General features: G+C 33.0%; 2 protein-coding genes across 3 annotated transcripts; one reads left to right on the top strand and one right to left on the bottom strand.

Annotated features, from left to right (window-relative positions):
• Positions 1-255: 255 nt before the first annotated feature.
• On the top strand, positions 256-798 carry LOC127844631 (bifunctional 3'-5' exonuclease/ATP-dependent helicase WRN-like). Its single transcript, XM_052375037.1, has one exon. The coding sequence runs from the start codon at positions 256-258 to the stop codon at positions 796-798; it is 543 nt and encodes a 180-aa protein (XP_052230997.1).
• A 704-nt stretch (positions 799-1,502) lies between these two features.
• On the bottom strand, positions 1,503-10,712 carry LOC127844920 (uncharacterized). 2 transcript variants are annotated; one of them, XM_052375470.1, is made up of 8 exons: positions 10,577-10,683; positions 9,257-9,329; positions 7,823-8,844; positions 6,877-7,047; positions 6,500-6,672; positions 5,516-5,657; positions 4,485-4,753; positions 1,503-4,167 (listed from the first exon to the last, which is right to left on the bottom strand). In XM_052375470.1, the coding sequence occupies exons 3-7, from the start codon at positions 8,840-8,842 to the stop codon at positions 4,727-4,729; spliced, it is 1,533 nt and encodes a 510-aa protein (XP_052231430.1). In that variant the 5' UTR covers positions 8,843-8,844; positions 9,257-9,329; positions 10,577-10,683; the 3' UTR covers positions 1,503-4,167; positions 4,485-4,726. The 2 variants fall into 2 exon arrangements, with proteins under 2 accessions (XP_052231430.1, XP_052231429.1); XM_052375469.1 differs by lacking the exon at positions 9,257-9,329 and having other exon boundaries at positions 10,577-10,712.
• Positions 10,713-19,629: the final 8,917 nt, after the last annotated feature.

Raw genomic sequence — 19,629 nt, 5'->3', positions numbered from 1 at the left:
CACCTCTATGCTAGGACGCATCACATTCCCCTGGTTAGGGGATTTGTGATTCCGCCAAAATAGTTCCGCGTAGGAATGAATTTTTTTTTTTAATGAGAAAAACGGTGTTGAATATGTGTTTAAAATGGAATGTTATTTAAAGAAATTTTATTAAATTATGTTTAAGGATGATTTCAAATGTCTATAAAGAAGAATTGCAATTATTAGAAACATGTTTATCTGTCTTACTTTCGCTTTCACAATTCAATCGTAAACATGGCAAGTCCAAGAGATATCATACTTGAGGTTGCTAAAAAGGGAGGATTTCCCATGCCACTCAAGGAACTGCAAATCGAAGCGTTACTTTGTGTCATTGAAAAACGTGACATTATGGCTATACTCCCAACAGGTTATGGTAAAAGCCTGATTTACCAGCTGGCACCACTTATCCTTAAAGATTATTATAATCTACAGAAGTCTGTTTGCATCGTGTTGACACCTTTGAACAGTATTATGCAAGATCAGATCATTGCACTGCAAAAGATTGGAGTACAAGCCTGTTGTGTGGACTATAACTGTCAGGGTGGTCAAGCATTGTTTGATGATGATGGTGATGAAGGGGGTGCTAAATCAGATGGAGATGTAATATTAACGGTCCCTATGTCCGATATTGCTGATGGAAAGTTCACATTGGTGTATTCTCACCCTGAGGCGCTTTTAAGCACTGATACGGGGAAATCCTTGATACAAAATTTGGAGAATAAAAAAATAATTTCGTGCATAGCTGTAGACGAGGCACACATGATTCTGGAATGGTAATTGTTTCTATTATTTATACTGATGTTTAATACATATACACATGGCTGGTAGATTTAACACTTGAAAAATGGTGATTAAACAGTTACCTAATCCACCCCTGATCCAGGTCTCCAAGTCACCTCACCAACAAAATTTCACCTACATGATTATAGCCATTCACTAAGCAAATATGAAGATATTCAATGAGTAAGATATGTGAAATACTCCAGAGTTTGGCAGTTATATCACCTATCTTGATTTTAAATTTGATCCTCAAACTGATCCTGGATCACATACTAATTCCAATTTCAATTTCAACTACTGAAATGCTTGGAAAATTTACATGTGTATTCCGTTTGATATTCTGAACAATTAACCCTTTGCATGCTGGGAAATTTGTCGTCTGCTAAAATGTTGTCTGCTAAATTTTTAAAATTAGCATTTTCTTCGATTTTTTTTTCAAAGAATACTATCAGAATAGCAAACAGTTTGGATCCTGATGAGACGCCACGTTTTGTGGCGTCTCATCTGGATCCAAACTGTTTGCAAAGGCCTTCAAATTCCGGTTCCAGCGCTCAAAGGGTTAATGAAGAACAATCTTTAATGAAGTATGACTGAGTTACGATAGTACTTGATCCCGATATAACTTTTGGCACTTGATCCTTTGTGAACATGGGGCCAGGTGATCACTTCAGGATGCATTTTTTTTTTAAACAACACACACAACTGAATAATATGTGTTTATTAATACATAAAATACATATATAAGTCCAAAAGAGGTATAATGATAAACACAATAATGACATCAATAATGCTGTACTTTTTTATAATGGTTTATGATTATGACAATGATGGTCAGCTGACAATCATTTGAGACACTGCATACAGTTTTCTGCTCAACAACTCTGAATTGACACTTGTAAGAACTACACAGTTTTTAAAATAAGTTAAAACAGGGTCATTATCCATATTTTTTTCACTGAAAATCTTTCATACTGAAAAGAGCAAAACCATGGGATAGTATTATGGACCTATGTCTCTGGCTCATTTAACCTGACAGATAATTGATTTCCAATCCTGTGCATTTTATGTCATGTTTTTCTTTCACAAATAAAAAACATTCAATAATACAAGTTGACATGAGGTGAGGTAGTAACAATTGTAAGATTGAATGACAAAAGTCTAAGTAACACATATTGAATTTCACTTAAATAATTCAAATAAGACAGGAAATTTTACTAATAACACTATTTGTACCTCAATTTCATCAATATCAAAACAGTTTTATCATATACATGTACTTATATTTATATACACGGAAAAGTACAACACAAATTTATTTATAATATTACGTTAAAATATTATTCACAGTTAGGCTAAGAAAATAAACGTGTCACTCATGACCAGAACAACCAAGACTCACACAACTTTTGTCACTAGTGGCTATTTTAAAACATTATAATGAATAAATCATGCAAAACAAGTTAAAAGCTACACAATTTTTAATAGTTAACACAAATTGAAAATAAATAAGGAAGTGTTTGCATATTTCTCATATCTAAACAAGAGATGTGTTTGTCAGAAACACAATGCCCCCTATTGCGCCGCTTTGAATCCATATCTTTGACCTTGAAGGATGACCTTGACCTTTCACCACTCAAAATGTGCAGCTCCATGAGATACAAAATGTACACATGCATGCCAAATATCAAGTTGCTACATGTATCTTCAATATTGCAAAAGTTATTGCAAAACTTTAACCTACGTTAAAGTTTTAGGTTAAAGTTTTGGGACAGAATGACAGACAGACAGACAGGTTAAAAACAATATACCCCCGATCATTCGATCCGGGGACATAAAAATGATTGCATGAACAAGACTGACATATGCTTCATCAATCACATATTACTATGAGTGAAGTAGACCACTCTCCATTGCACATATGTGCCCTCACAAAAAGATTTCTCCTTTTAAAATACTTAACCTGATAATACAAATGCCATACTAGTAACTAATGTTTTCCAACAATTTTGGGTAAAAATATCCAGTGGAGTAAGTTCATATGGTGACAACTATTCATAGAAAGTTCTCACTGTTTTTGCTTCTGATATTTGGGTAGAGAAAAAATGGATGTTATATAGTTAGATGAAAAGTAGAATTCTTGTCTTTTTACATAAATGTAATAACATGCATTCTTATGTGATGCCATGGTTATAGGTCCAGTAAATGCAATAAAACTTTTTTTCTGACATATTTTAGCAATCAGACTGTAAAAATTGTAAATGGTATGACAATTGATACATATTTCTTCAACAATTAATATCAAAATATTGTGCATCTGGTAGAAGGAATTGCTGGTTGCTAAAATCAAACTTTTGATGGTCTGTGCTCAATATTTACACATGATTTATTTTACAGGTTACAAAACAATATTAATGTTCCATTAATATTAAGCGCCATAAACCATTTCTCAGACTTCAGGTGTGTTTTTTTATGTTGTTTTTTACACAATTTAATTTTCATGTGCACTTAAGTTAAAGAAGGATACAAAACTTTAGTGCAAATAGCAAAAAGCAAAAAAACCCACATTTTTTTCAATTTTGCAAAAATAAGTGTTGAAGATCTGACTACAAAAATCAATTTAACGAGTCCTTATTGGCATTAACAGCATCCCTTATTAGTCTTCATTGTCATCAAAAGCAAGCTTATTAACTGCTCTGGAGCTGTGCCTGATTATAAAGTCCTTTAATTTGTCTTTGTTCACAGCACCAATCACATTTGATGAAATTTTCTTGAAAGGATTCATTTGTCTACCCTTCTGATAGTTGAAAGGCCTTATTTTTCGAATTGCATCCCCTAATCTTGAAATATCTTCTGATATTGACTTTCTGGAGTGTCTATCTTTATGTGTCTTGCTTCCTTCTAGTCCATTTACCATTGCACTGATTACAGGTGCTGCCTTCGATATTCTTAGCATAGCTTTATCACTTTTTCCGGCTCCAAGTCCTCTAATTACGTGTTTGACAAGACGAATATTATTCTCCTGTTCCATGTCTGCTGGTTTGTTTTTTCCTGGTCGGCCTTTTCTGTTGACCAACAATCCCAGTTTCACTCTAGCACTTTCAAAGTCTGACAACAGGCATTCAGTTTTAGTAAGGAAGTTGACACACTCAATAGCATACTTTGATTTGTAGGATGACAATCCTACAAACAGTGGAATGAATCGTTTCATAAGAATTGTAATCATGTCTATATCACCTGATTTTATTGCATCATTGAACATGATAAAATCCATTGCAACTCTGACAATCCCAAGGCTGTATGAAAACACACCATCTTCTGCTTCGTCAGTTTTACAATCTTCAGGCACTCTTATGCGGACAGCTTCACCTGAAAGCCAAACAAAATTATTTTTACAATAGAAAAGCTGTCATCATAAACAAATAACTTAAAGATACAATTAGTTGTAATTTACCTCTGACTGATTAGACTGATATATGTTAAAAAAGCGAGTTTCCAATTAAAGGTTACACATACCAGGAAATAATATAATATTTTTGATAAAAAAAACAAAGAAAAATCAAGACGAGGCATTCAGTAAATGCACATGATCTGGATTGGATGTTTATTAGTGAGTTTTGTGAAACAAAGCCCAAATTAGGTCAAGGTCAAATATGGGTTTGAATTAAGAATTTATATTTAATTACCATTTATTATAAGATCAATGGTTTTCCCGACATCTTTTGAAGGCACCGTAACACAGTACAAATGGCCACTGCGCCGAAGGTATATTTTAGCATCTTTTGGAGCAGAGTATGGGCAGAACAGTGTATCCACCACTTTGGTCACTTGCTCCTGTAACCACTGCTTCTTCCCTTTGGTATTAGAAGTCTTCACTTCTTCCGGAACCAGAGACTCCAAGTCTGTCTTGCAATCAGCCCCCCATCTTTCACAAGCTAACTCTATCACAAGAGCTCTGAAAAGATGTAAAATAATTAACAAACAATAAAATAAAAGCTACAATGACAGGGCCTAAGACATTACTGTTAATTGTATTACTCTGAGCCATCACAAACTCTAACAACCCTGTGTTAGCCCTTATACTAAATGATGAAACCACTGTGTCAACATTTATTATGTTGAATCGCTGGTAATAGCAAATGGCAATCAACTACAGTCATGCATAACACTGAAGTGCCAATTTTCTATGTAAATCTCTTAATAGGCATTCAAAATATATTTCTATAATTTTGCTCAAGCAAGAACCAACACAGTTAACAGATTTTATGATGATAATGTTAATTTATAATGACAGCATATAAGTGTACAAAAAGACAAGACTGTGTATTTTGGTGATTAGTTAACATGGCAGCATAATTGGTGTATTTTTAACATGTCCATTATTCTGTTGCTACTTGATTATATTGTTAACAGGTATTTGATAAAAGAATATTCCTATTTTAAAACAATTTTGCTTGTTGTTTGAATAATGTTTTAAGTGTGTTTTATTCTAGAAAGTGACCATTTTTCCTACCAAAAAGCTGTAGGGTTGGTCATTTTTGCAAACTACAATGTTTACAGAATCTCAATTAACCAAAAAGTCAAAATGTGATTTTTGACCACAAGACTGATTTTCCCAGCTGCGGTCACATATAATGAAGTTAATTGTCAAAATGTACAAAATTTTCATTTAGCCAATTCCATTATTCATTAAATCATATTTATTTGTCCTACTTACAAACATTGGATGAACTTGTGATGGTCTATCAACCACTTGTCTGTATTTATGGTCCACAAGACGAGGTGTTGCCGTAGAAAACATGGACAATGGCTGTATTTCTTCTACCAGTATCCGCATGACAAGTTGAGTACATCTTTTCCTACAAATAAAGAAAATCAAAGCGCTGAAGGCACTGAATTTGTTCGGCATTGCTGTTGTATAATCTTAGACGCAACTCAGTTTTCAAAATTATGTTATAGCTTTTTATATCGCAAGTTTGAAATGACCACAACCCATTCAAATTTATAAAGAGCTTGTCTTAAAGCACTGGTCAAGATGTGGGTTTTTTTCAAATCATTAATAAAAAGCTTTAAGCTTCATTTTAGGAAAACAGGGCTTAATGCATATGCATTAATTGTCATCCCAGTACCAGAAACTCTCTTTAAACAAAAAACACCACAATATCAGAAAGTGTCGTCCTCGATTAGCCTGTGCACATTGCACAGGCTAATCTGTGTGCACAGGCTAATCTTTTATGACATGCATTAAGCCCCGTTTTCCTTGAAAGCAGCCAATATGTACAGATTTCAATGACAAACACTAGACTGGCCAATGTTGTCTTACAAGCTGTTAAATACTTTTGAATACATACACACTTTGTAGTGTACCAGTGGAGACTATAAACAGGCAGATGCGGTGGATAGGCTAGGATCGTCAGCTTAATTTTACTGCAGTTATCCATACAGGTAGTGGTAACGGTTCCTAGCGTACTTAATGCAGACTGACTTGAAAAATTGTCTCTACATTATTTGTGAGCTAACACTCACATATAAAAAATGAACATTACCTTATGTAATTATCTGAATTGAAAATGTATTGCTGGATTACAAACAGAAAGGTTGCAATTCAATTAACATGGTTAACTGTTTCTTATTGTTCTTTTCTTCACTCACATGTTGTATTTGCGCTACTTTCAATCAAGTTGAGAAAATAAATGAATACCTTAATGCTTCATGTTCGTTTGAAGACAAAAAGAAGATGGTAGGGTCAGGTCCTTGGGCAGTTATCTGTTTCGGTTGTGTGCTCAGTCCTTGAAGATCTCTTGGGTCAAATCTGTCGATAAGGATCGACCAATGAGTGTAGTGAAAATCTCTGTTTCCACTACCAAGCCTGACCTGTGGAAAATAAATTCATATTGCTCCTGTTGAATGTACAGACTCTATCTGTTTTAATTGTTGTTTTCTAATTTTTTTATCAAAATTATTCTTATATATTAAATATATATTTATATATTAAATATTGTTAAAGTGCAACAAATAGTAAAACATTGATAAAATTATACAGCTTAATTAAAGTTACAAACATATTAACTTCCTAACCTGATAAGCTTTTATGTGCCTGTCAATGTTATCAATTGTGATTTTGATGGTTTTCCCAATAGCCAAAGCAGAAACTACATCCCGACCATTTATTTGTCCAAGGTCATCCAACATTGGCAGCTTGCTTTTTGTAGGTATTGACATTCCCAGGTTGTGTAAAAACTCCATGAGCTGGAAATGAAATTTGAAATCTCAAGCATTGTTTGATATTTAACAACACTTAAAGCTGCACTCCATAAACTCTAAATCAATATGTTTGACATTGGCATAGGTTGCTTTGAACATAAATGATTTTTATTCAAACTAAAACTAATTTGTATTAACCAAAAAATGTATGTTTGAAAGTTCTAGGGTACATGTATGACTAATTGTACATATATGTCCGTTTTAAATTGGTAAGAGAAGAAATAGAAACCTTATCTACAATGTAGACTAGTAGTTTAATATATATATATTTATATAAAAAAGCCATCTATGGAGCGTGACTTTAAACTACAGATACATCACAGGCATTCATGATAACCATTGATTGAATCTTCATGCACATTACAATTATGTTTTAATACCGTCATTATGTGCACATTTTTGTATGAAATTATAACAGACATTTAAAAAAAGTTCACACAATAGTGTGAGCTGTTACAGCAAAATGGAAAGAACATGACTGCACATATAATACATTGTTAAATATGATATAAATTTATAATAAAGTACACATACATAATCCAGAATGTAAATGCCAACCATTCCACAGGCTTATAAACTAACATTTTGAATCCATTAGCCCAACATTTTTCTTTTAATCTGTTTGTGTAGTGGATATAGGAGTTATCTCTGAAATTTTACTAGCCCATCACACATTTTAGGGGCCATGGCTAATTTGGGCTAAAGCTAATTTATATCCCTGTTACAGTTAATGTTTTAAGGCCAGAATAAACATACTTACTCCATTCCCTGCATTATATCTTATACATGATGCAGCAACAGCTTTTTGAAAGGCAATCATGTGGTTGTTCCGTAAGTACATGCCAAGTGCATACATAGCTGCTATACCATGTTTTTTCTCTGGAACTGCAAGATCCATTGGGCAAGACAGGGTTATCAGAAACTGCAACACCTTCGGACATTTCAAGTGCATTTCTTTTACAATGTCACTGAAAAAGGTTTCAGGTTCTAGTTCTGACACCTTTGTCCTTAAAACACTTTTGTCTTTTGTTCCACAGATCCTGTTTAGTTCTCCAGATAGTCGTTGCAATAAACATAGATATAGTCTTTCATTTACAGAAGGGAGATCAAGAAGTTTTTCCAAAACAGTATTAACACTTACAGTGTCTTTTGATGATTGTTCAAATATTGTTATGACACTTTTCTTTTCGTTAACAGTAATTTCAGGAGGCATCAGTATTTTCTTCTTATGAAAACTGTATGGATTATTAAGATCTACATTTTGATTTACGGTTGTTGAATACAAATGGTCAAGGCTTTGTGTTTTTGTTTTGCTTGGTATACCAGAGTATGAATGATCAATGCTGCCTGATTTTGGACTAATAACTGAATCAATACATCTTGATGGAGATGGAGATGGCATCTTAAAAAGTGCCCTTGAACTTTTTCTAGATTTTACTGGTACAGTTGTGTCCTTGAACTTCTTAACTACTGGAGAAACAGAATGCATAATTAATCTCTTTGTTCTATCCTCACTCTTCTTTAGTTCTTTCATGTTCATTTGTAAATTCAACTTCATTTCTGATAGTTTGTCCAATATTTTCAAACATGTGTCACAAACCAACAGATTCTCATGTCCTACTTTCACAAGGTCTTCAATATTGCAGCCCAGACATTCAAACTGTTTTTTCAGTAGTATGGATCGCATAGCTACATTTCTTAAGTTTTTTAAATGTCCTTGAGATGAACGATTACAGGTTAGACAGGCCCTCACTGACTTTACTGGAGTTGCTGTTTCCATGGCTACAAAAGACAATAACATAGTATTAACAAAATCTGAGCATGACCTTTTCACAGGCTTGTGGTCTTCAAACTGGATATTAACCACCGCATGCCAAATCAAGTTTGTTAGATAAACTATATACAGATGATGTTTAAGCATACACTTAATACAGCATAGTTAAAGCAGGGCTTTTTCATGCTGATTTTATAGCCGTTATTCAGTCATATTCCCAATGGCAAAACATACCTTTTTTCCAAAATCCACTAAAAACATTCCCAATGGTGAATGGATAGTTTCAGTTTTCAAAGTATAGAAATAAAAAGATTTTCAGTGTAGAAAAAGGACTGGTAGGTTGAAATAACCATTTTTCTGATAGGTTTTCAGTTTCTATTTTATAACAATTAACTTAGAAATTTTACTAATAATATTTACCCAATTTAGGGTGAATTGACACTTCAATTCCCAATTTCAAGGGTATGGGTCATGTTCCCAAAGTAGGGTATACCTAAGGTAAAGGAATAAATCAACAAAGTTTAAGCAAGAAAGCTTTTGTATTATGCTTACAGGGGGATAAATGCAGCAAAAAGTTAACTGGAACTGATTGAATTAGTTATGTTTTGAAATGTGAATATGGATATAGGAGGCTTTATAATTTTCAAATAAACTTTTTGCTGATTGATAACAAATGCCATGACAATGTTTTGAAATACTAATTATATTATTATTATGTAAATGATTTTTAATAATTCTCTAAAGGGTGAACTTTAATTGGCTATTTTTGACAAATAACTGCATATGCTGTCTTGCCTAATCTGTTATCATACAAATAAATTTTACCCTTTATTTTTACATCTTCTCAAATTAACACTAAATCCCGAAAGAATTATCGTGGTAAAAAAATTCAAAGTTTTTTGCCGGGTTATTCTAACCTGGTGGACTGACTGTACAATATCATACCACTTTCGGAGACTTACATGTAGTACCACATAAGAATATGTGTTCAAACCTATGAAAATGTGTAAATGCTTTAGTTTAGAATAAAGGTGTGATATACATGTTGAGCAATATAGCAACTCATTTTGCTGTAATAAATTATTTTACAATCTGAGAAAATAATTACTAGTACATGGGAAAACATCTTCAATTAGCATTAATGTGAAAATACTGAGCAAAGGCCTGGGATTGAACCCAGGACCTCCAGAGTGGTAGTCAGACACTTTAACCACGGCGCTAAAGATCTATCCCAACAACAAGGCTGTTGGAAGTGACCTTATTTCACTACACTCCTCCCCCTTTTTAATGTTTCAAGGCCCAGATTCGCCCGCTACAGCATGTCTTGCATCCGCATGGCCCTCCCAGACACCATTGAACAGCTCAGACCCATTCCCGCATTCACAGTTCTTTTTTGCCTCGTCGCCATTAATGTGAAAATACTGGGCTCAGGCCGGGGATTGAACCCACGACCTCCAGAGTGGTAGTCAGACACTCAAGAGCTAGCCCAACAGCAAGGCTGTTGGAAGTGACCTTATTTCACTACAGCTTTAATGTGTGTGGTTCATTGTTGTAAAATACTATATAACATTACTATGACATTGACACCGACAGTTAATGTAATATATCAAATAGCTTTTTATTGGTGATTTATCGTATTTCATCTAATTAAACTTACAGCCAAACAATGTATGCAACAATAAATAATAACTACAACTTACATGATTGTAACTGACAATCAGTATACTCATATATTGTTACCTTGAACGTTGACAAACTGAGATGATGTCAATCGGCAGCCATGTTGAAAAAGTAGTGCTACCCACAATTCCTTTCGCGATAGTACACAGGTCAGTAAGACCGGTGTGTACACAATGGTATTTCATTGTGTCACACCGGTCTTTACTGACCTGTGTGAATGCGCGCTAAGCATTGTGGGAAACGGACTTTTTTCCATCATGGCGTTGGTAAACATAATAAACACGGAAGTGAAAAATGGTAATTAATTATTATCAAAAACAGGCCCCATCAAACCGGGCCAGCTGTAATATATAGTTGGATGCAGTTTGTGCTTCAAAAGGAGCCACTTTTCATGTCAGTCTATTGTTTGTAAGAATCACTAAACACGTAACTTAGACTAACTAAACATGTTGCAAGACTGTATCTTCGAAATAGTTAATAAATCTAAATCATAAATAAATATTTATAATTAAATACCTGCTGAAATTTGAGAACGTAAACGATTTAAAATAAACGCTGTGAACATTGCAAGGAATCTTACATGTAGGCCTAATGTGTGAGAGGATTAGTCAGGGATAAAATAAAATGGAGTTCGAAGGATCTAACATTTTGAGGAAGACGTCATGGTATCTTGGACATTTGGCACTTTCATATATTTATTTAGGGTTACCAGACAACTCGCCCCAAAGCCAACTCGCCCCAGGACAAGTCGCCCCGAAAATCTGGACAAGTCGCCCCAAATATATTGGACAACTCGCCCCAATCGAAAGACAACTCGCCCCAAATAAAAGACAACTCGCCCCAAATTAAATTAAACTCAGACTTTTGGAAAACTATTAAGCCATTTCTATCAAATAAATCAAGTACAGAACTGCCAAAAATAATTCTACATGAAAACAACAAAATCACAACGAAAGACAACGATAATGCTGAAATTTTTAATTCATACTTTGCTAATGTTGCCCAGTCCATCGGGGAAAACTACACTTTTGATTTAGATAGTCACCCAAGTCTCAAAAAAATTCATGAAAATTATCCAGACATTTGTACCTTTAATTTTAAACCAGTAGCCATGCCCGATGTTGCCAAAGTAATTAATATGCTAAATGTAAAGAAAGCCACTGGAGTGGACAAAATATCAGCTAAGCTTTTAAAAATTGGTAAACCGGCTTTAACTGAACCTCTTACCAATCTTGTGAACATTTCTATTGCCACAAGTACTTTTCCAGATAAACTCAAAATAGCACAAGTAACACCCTTATATAAGAAAAATGACCCTTTTTGCAAAGCTAACTATAGACCAGTAAGTGTCCTACCAATGCCCTCTAAAATTTTTGAGAAAGTAATTGCTAATCAACTTAACTCTCATTTTGATAAAATTTTTAATAAATTTTTATGCGCATTTAGAAAGGGACATGGCTGTCAAACCACCCTATTAGAACTTCTGGAGGATTGGAGGCAGGCTCTCGATAAAGACCATTACGCCGCAGCAATTATCATGGACCTGTCCAAGGCCTTCGATTGCCTGCCGCACGATATATTACTGTCAAAGCTGTCAGCGTATGGTATGTCAGAGCCTGCGTCCAGACTCCTCCAGTCTTACCTTTTTAACAGAAAGCAGCAAATCAAAATAGGAGATACAGTTAGTTCATGGGCCAGTATAACAAAAGGAGTACCCCAAGGGTCTATCCTGGGGCCCTTACTGTTCAATGTCTTTATTAATGATATTTTCTATTTTATAAACAAATCTACCCTTTACAATTATGCAGATGATAATACTCTTTCATTTTACACAACAAACTTTGATGAACTTATAAGTGTTTTACAACATGAAAGTAACATTCTTATTGATTGGTTTCACTTTAACAAGATGCAAGCTAACCCTGACAAATTTCAATCTTTTGCAATAGGCAAATTAACTTCTTGTAAAAAACCGTCATTTAAGATAGGTGATGCTACTATAACTTGTGAAAAAGTTGTTAAACTACTTGGTATTGACATAGACTATAAACTAAATTTTGATACTCATATACAAGGATTATGTAAGAAGGCAGCCACTCAAATTAACATCTTAAAAAGAGTTGGTAGAAATTTAAGTGTAAAAAGCAAGCTTTTAATTTTCCATACCTTTGTATTATCAAATTTTAATTTTTGCCCAATGACCTGGCATTTCTGTTCAGAAACTAATATTAAAAAGATGGAAAAAATTCAAGAAAGGGCAATTCGTTTTATATATAACGACTATAGCACTCAATATATCGATCTTTTACAAAAGGTAGACCTTCCGTCCTTGCAAATAAGACGTATAAGATCAATGGCTATTGAAACATTTAAAATCATAAATGAAATTTCTCCACCTTTGTTAAATGATTTAATTGTTAAGAGACAGTCAACCATAAATTTTAGATATACCAATATTTTACAGATACCACAGGTACGCACAACAACATATGGTAAAAATTCTTTTAGATATGCTGCCCCCTCGCTGTGGAACTCCCTACCAGAAGATTTTAGAAAATGTACAAATTTTTCGCAATTTAAAACTTAAATTGGGACATGGAATGGAAAAATCGGTAGGTGCAAATGCTGTAGACTGAATGGGATTTCCACAGCAAGGGAGCATCACATCACTTAGTTTCAAGTACACTTTCTGCTATAATGTTATATAATGTCAGTTTTGCTTAGCTTTGTGTGCTTTGGTTGCTTAGCATGCTCTATATGCTTTATTTTTACTTAAATGTTATATGCTGTTAGTGTTTTTCTTAGCTTTGTATGCTTTGTGTGCTTTGCATGCTATATATGCTTTGTAGGCCCTATATGCTTTATATGCTTTGTGTGATCTGTATGCTTTGTACACTTTGTGTGCTTTGCGTGTTTTTTGTGTGCTTTATATACTTTATATGCATTGTTTGCATGTATACTTTGTGTGCTTTGCATGTGTTTCTTGCTCTATATACTCTATATGCCTTGTTTGCTAGGTGTATTTTTGTGTGCTGTGTATGCCTAGTATATTTTGTATGCCTGGCATGCTTTATGTGCTTTATTTGCGTTGAATTGCTATGTATGCTATGTATACTTTATGTGCCCTACGCTTTGTATACTCAGGTTGCTTTGTACGCTCCGTACGCTTTGTATGCTCTGCATGCTATGTATGCTCTTTATGCTTGATATGTTTTTTATGCTCTGCATGCTGTGTCTTAGTTGATATTTTATTCTTTCTCTTAAAAAATTATCTGACTTTTAATGTAAACAAATCTAAATTTTTTAGTACCATATCTGATGTTGTAATATCATGCTATATATTTATATGTATATCTGCCTTTTAATTGTAGAACAAATTGTTTCCAGTCTTTCAGCTTTTATACACTTGTTATTTCTTATTCATCATGTTTTATAGTCGGTTGTACAAGCTGTCTGAGCTTATGTTTGTTGTTTAACCCTTGCCGACTCAAAATAAATCTTATCTTATCTTATCTTAATGACAGCGTGCAACGAAACATTTTGTCATATATATAATACTCTTTGTGAAAAAAATGTATTAAATAACATTTTTGACTTTAAAAGGAATGCTGAATACACAAAACGAATAATACATGGAAAAAAAAATGTGTTATATTCATAATTTTATTCATAATTTATAACAATTACAGACTCACGATACTAACATTTGTTTTTATTGAAAACATACAAAGCATCAATTTTAGCATATTAAATGAAATAAATAACACAGATTTATGAATGAAAAGACAACTCCAAATATTATCAAACATTTCCATTTATTAACTCATTTTAAAAATAATTTTAAAACACAGTTTGTAATGAGCCTTGATGAATAATATCAAACATTTCAAACATCCGTAATAATTAACACAAACTTTCACAAAATATTATCAAACATTTCCAACATCTTTAATACTTTTAAAACATTACAAACACAGGTTGTAATGAGCCATGATGAATATTATCAAACATTTCAAACATCCGTAATAATTAAACACAAACTTTCACACAGAAACAAGCTTTTAAACACAATGGTTGAAACATTTCTAACAATCAGAAGAAAAAAAAACAACAAATGAGCAATAATTTATTTCAATTCAATCTAGCAACTTTCAGGCAGGCATTTGGTCCGTAAATGATGAATATTATCAAACATTTAAAAAATATAATAATGGTAAAACATTACAAACACACAGTAACTTTCACACACAAACAAGCTTTTCAAAAACAAGGGTTGAAACATTTCCAACAATCAGAAAGACATCAAATGAGCAACGTTCATGCATTTGGTCCATAAATGCCACTGCATTTCCTCAGTAGGCCGTTGACTGACAATTCTCCGCTCTCGTACGCTTCCCACAGCTTGAAGATTTTTCCCTGGAGAGACGTGTTCTTCCTTCGTTGTCGCGTAAAACGGAAAGTAATTTTGTAAGTAATGTGTATGTAATAAAATTATATTCTAATATCAGCTGTTTAATATCGTCAGAACCGCACAATTATAATCAAACTAATTCGCGGAAGGGAATATTATATAATATACTTACGTGATGGATTACTGTTGATTCTGCAACCGGGGCGGCCATAGGAGAATAAACGTCCCCATTCAGAAATGTCGCGTCAGTACTATCAGGTTCTACTAACTAAAGGAGAAACATTTATGTGTTCAAACAACATAAACAGAAAGATTGAGTAATCTTTGTGATACAATATCAACAAAAATAACTGAAATTCAGAAAACGGAAAGCATTTGTTATGAGCGAATACTTGTGTTAAATCTGGGTCAACATGTGATACCCTTTCGTCCTCAGGCACACTATGAATAGTGGGAATGCTTCTGCAACATTCTGCACATAGAAAGTGAATTTCTCTTTCGCCTCTTGTTGCTGCTTTGTATTCTGCCAGGGATATACCTATGATTTAATAACAAATTCATAGTATGAACATTCAACGACAATATGGGATGAATATTTTATAACAATTATACACATGTGTAAACGTATCTTTAAATGACACATTTTTATTTATATGTTATACATGTTATTAGAGTTAAGCAGTCAATAAGTATATTTTAAAATGCCAATATGGGTGTAAGACTCGCGTTTCTGACTTGTATGTTTACATCTCGGGTACACCATATGTATGACACCTACTGTTTGATGTTATCTATTACAGTAATTGATAGAAAACACTTATTGATTAACACGTCTGTAATTCTCAATTAAAGGTAAAGTGTGGCAATCGTTATTGTTGTAGACAAAATCGGCTCATGTTTGTATCTCGGGTACGCCCTATTTATGACACATATTGATTGATGTTATAATTTACACTAATTGACAATAATTGGTAATAAACACTACCGGGATTAATAGAAGATCTATCAATATACAAAGATTCGTGCCAAATCTGAAATTTATACTTTATTAGAACATTTTAATACAGAAAAAGATTTAATTCAAGCACGTACACAGTATCTTTAAATAAGAATCCTTAAATGTTAAATGTTTGTTTTTATAGGAAAGCTTAAATGTTATTTATAAGTAATAATAATTAACTTAATATATAATTGTTTATTAAAAGTTAGATCTCATATATTAAACTCGCATCGAATATGTTAAGAACATTCTCCGTAAGTAAACTAAATTCTATGAATCATTTTTTCTTGACATGCTTTTTAATTGAAATATGTATAATGTTTATATGGCTATGTACTGATTGTATTCGACAATCAAATTGTGTGTCTGTCTGTCTTAACGATTTTTTTTATTATTCCGTTATCAGTTTAAAAATGATGGTATTAAGATGTTACTAAACAGTAAATACCCAACGCGCGGTCCAGCGCAGATTAATGCATCTGTCCGCTCGATAAATAATGTTATACACTAGGTGTTCTGTGCATTTATAAAGGCGTAAAATTCCTAGCAATACAGGTAAAGTCATTGTTTTATGTGGATATCACAGTACAGTTAATAAATTTCTATATCTTCTAATCACAGCATACGAAATTTTATAATTCCGAAGTAATCTTATTTACTGAAATATGATCTACGGTAGCGGTAGCTAGAATGGTATTATAATGGGGTACTATTAAGTTCGCAGTAATATGTTCTTTAAATAGAGATAGTTTAATTAGAGGCGATAATAAAGTGTGAAGGTGGATATTAAGAAATAAGATCCATATTCGCATGACACTGGCAGTATACACGCATTTTCAATAAGAAGAGGCCAACATAGAGTACGATATTTACAATAACTCAATCAATTATGAAAAAAATATTAATAAACATTACTGGTGGTAGTATTCGTCTTATTTGATAATATGTTGGTTCTGTTTCAATTTAAAGTTTAGCATATCCCGACAAACGAACCTTACATGTCAAACTGAATGGCTTTTTGTCAACAGCGATATCTCAATAACCAATAGCGTCAGAATTACAAAATGCTATTTTAAAAATATGTCAAGCACATACACTTAACAAACAATACGATATTTCTTTATTTAGTGTCGAGTTTTCACGCCTTTTTTGACAAAGTAATTATTTTCAAAATATGCGACTTATATATATACATGAAGGATATTAAATAAAAGGTTAATGTAAATTCTTATCATAAATATAAAATGCACATTTTATCATAATATTCAATCATTTCAGCAGATAGTAATGTTCAATACTAAGGATTTATACAAACGTTTAAAATATATTTGTACTGACAAGTAAAAAAACTGTAAACACATTCAATATTACACCATGAGCAATAGTTTAAAGCGGTATACATCACCCAAATAACGCAAAGATTACGGTCCAGTGACTTCTGACATTTATCTGAAAGGTTTTATGATCGTTATCAGGTCGTAAAACACATCTGTTATGTGTCACCGGATTAACGGACATTGGTTGATTACCCGATAATATGCAAGTATCCAACATTATTTATGGGGAAACAAAAGCTGCCTGACCTAAAAATTGTAAGACACAACAAATAATTATATTATAAGTGTACTTACCAGAATCACAGCCTATGTGTTGCCATCGCTCGCAGGCATCGCAAAAAACAGCACGTTGCCTCTGCCCAACTGTCTTTCCACAATGTATACAATTTGCCACTTCTGCCATTGCAGAAACACAAACACAAAACTAACACTAGAAAATTATTGTATCCGACATCAAATAAGCACATATATGTTTGAACACATGGCAGATGCACTGAAACCCACACAACTATATAGCAATCGTATTCCAAGTCACAAATAGTATTGTCCGACACAAACAAAACACATACTTTGGGCTCATTCAGATACCTTCTTTATATATAGTCAGCCCTTATAATTACTTTGCAAACAGCATTGTTGTCTGGTTAAGCGTGTTACCTTATTTATTCTTTAATCACGCCAAACTGTCATACCGTTTGTCTTATTTATAAATCTTTGACCAGACAATGAAAGCATGCCGGCTTAATTAATTTTCGTCAATTCACACGTTTTCAAAACATAACTAACACAAAGACATTCCATTATTCTTTAATTAAACCAAACTATCATACAAAATGTCTCATTAAACAATCTTTGAACAGAAAATGAAAGCATGCCGTCAAAATAAACGTTTAACATTTCACACGTTTTCAAAACAAGACGAACTAAATGGGGCTTATTTTAATAAACACAATCATAAAAAAGCTAATAACAATTTATTACTAAAAGCAATCCGGTATGTAAACAATTATTGAATTACAAAGTTTTACAATATGAAATGAAAAAAAAAACATCATACAACTACATTTCCTAAAAACAATAATCACGAATATTAATACATTAAACTTAACAAATTTTATATGAACAAAATTTCTATAATACTATATATAAGAAAAAAAATTGGGGCGAGTTGTCTTTCGATTGGGGCGAGTTGTCCAACATATTTGGGGCGACTTGTCCAGATTTTCGGGGCGACTTGTCCTGGGGCGAGTTGGCTTTGGGGCGAGTTGTCTGGCTCCCTTTATTTAGTAGATACTGAAAATGCTGAATGTGCTAATTGCAACATCAAAGACAAGCAGGTGAGATTTTTACAGCTTTTTTTTTCTTGACATAATATTGTATGTTTTCCATTTAATTTATATGCCAGTGTTTTTTTTCACCATTTTGGGAATGGTTTCCGGTCATTTCCCCCCCCCCCAGACGTTTCCTCCCCAAGACGTTTCCCCGCAAAGACAATTCCTCCCCAGACGTTTCCCCCCCCATTTTAGTTTTAGTGCAGATGTTCCCCCCCCAATAAATTTATAATTGTTCGCTTGAAGTACAGTCTTTGTTTATTTTCAAAATTATTATTTTGTTTATGAAGTCTTTAATTAACTTTTAATATCTATGAAGCAGCTTGTATGGTTTTTTGGTTTTAGAATTGTTTTTTGGAGGGTTTAACTGTGTAATGATTGCATGTAAATCATTAGTAAGTGCATGTTGGTGTACTAGTGGAATACATGGAATATCCTCAAAATCTTACTGAGTATCTTATACATGTTGCTCAACACAAATGCAACCAAGAATAATGTGTAATCAAGACCCGTTTTGAATACACAATTAACACCTTATTTCAGTTTGAGTGAACCTGGGCAGGGTTGTGCAAATGCAGTGTTTGTTGTTTTTTATCCAATTAAATATGGTCAATTGGTGAAATGAAAATGGTAAAATCAAATTAAAATTAATTTCGACACTGTTTTCCTTGTAACAGATAAATATGATAAATAAATATTTACTTTGTAACTGTCAACATTTTTTTCATGCATTCATATGTTTATTATCAAATTATTGGATGTCACTGATATTTTATTTTTTACTAATAACTCATTTAGACTAAATAAAACAGAATTGAACTTTCCGTGCACATTATTTCATTATTAATAATATAATTTATTAGCAAATGTAATAAAAACTTATTGATATAAGAAACACAAAACACAATTACCCGTTTTTATTAAATGAATTTGTGGAATTTAAGGAAAAATTAATAACTTATGAATTAAAAAAAAAGGTAAATTTAAAGCAATTTATTAATAATAATTAAAACAGTGATAAACTACATAAAAAT

This window comes from Dreissena polymorpha, chromosome 9 (genome assembly GCF_020536995.1).
Source record: "Dreissena polymorpha isolate Duluth1 chromosome 9, UMN_Dpol_1.0, whole genome shotgun sequence".
NCBI lineage: Eukaryota > Metazoa > Mollusca > Bivalvia > Myida > Dreissenidae > Dreissena > Dreissena polymorpha.
This window is presented reverse-complemented; position numbering and strand designations above follow the sequence as displayed.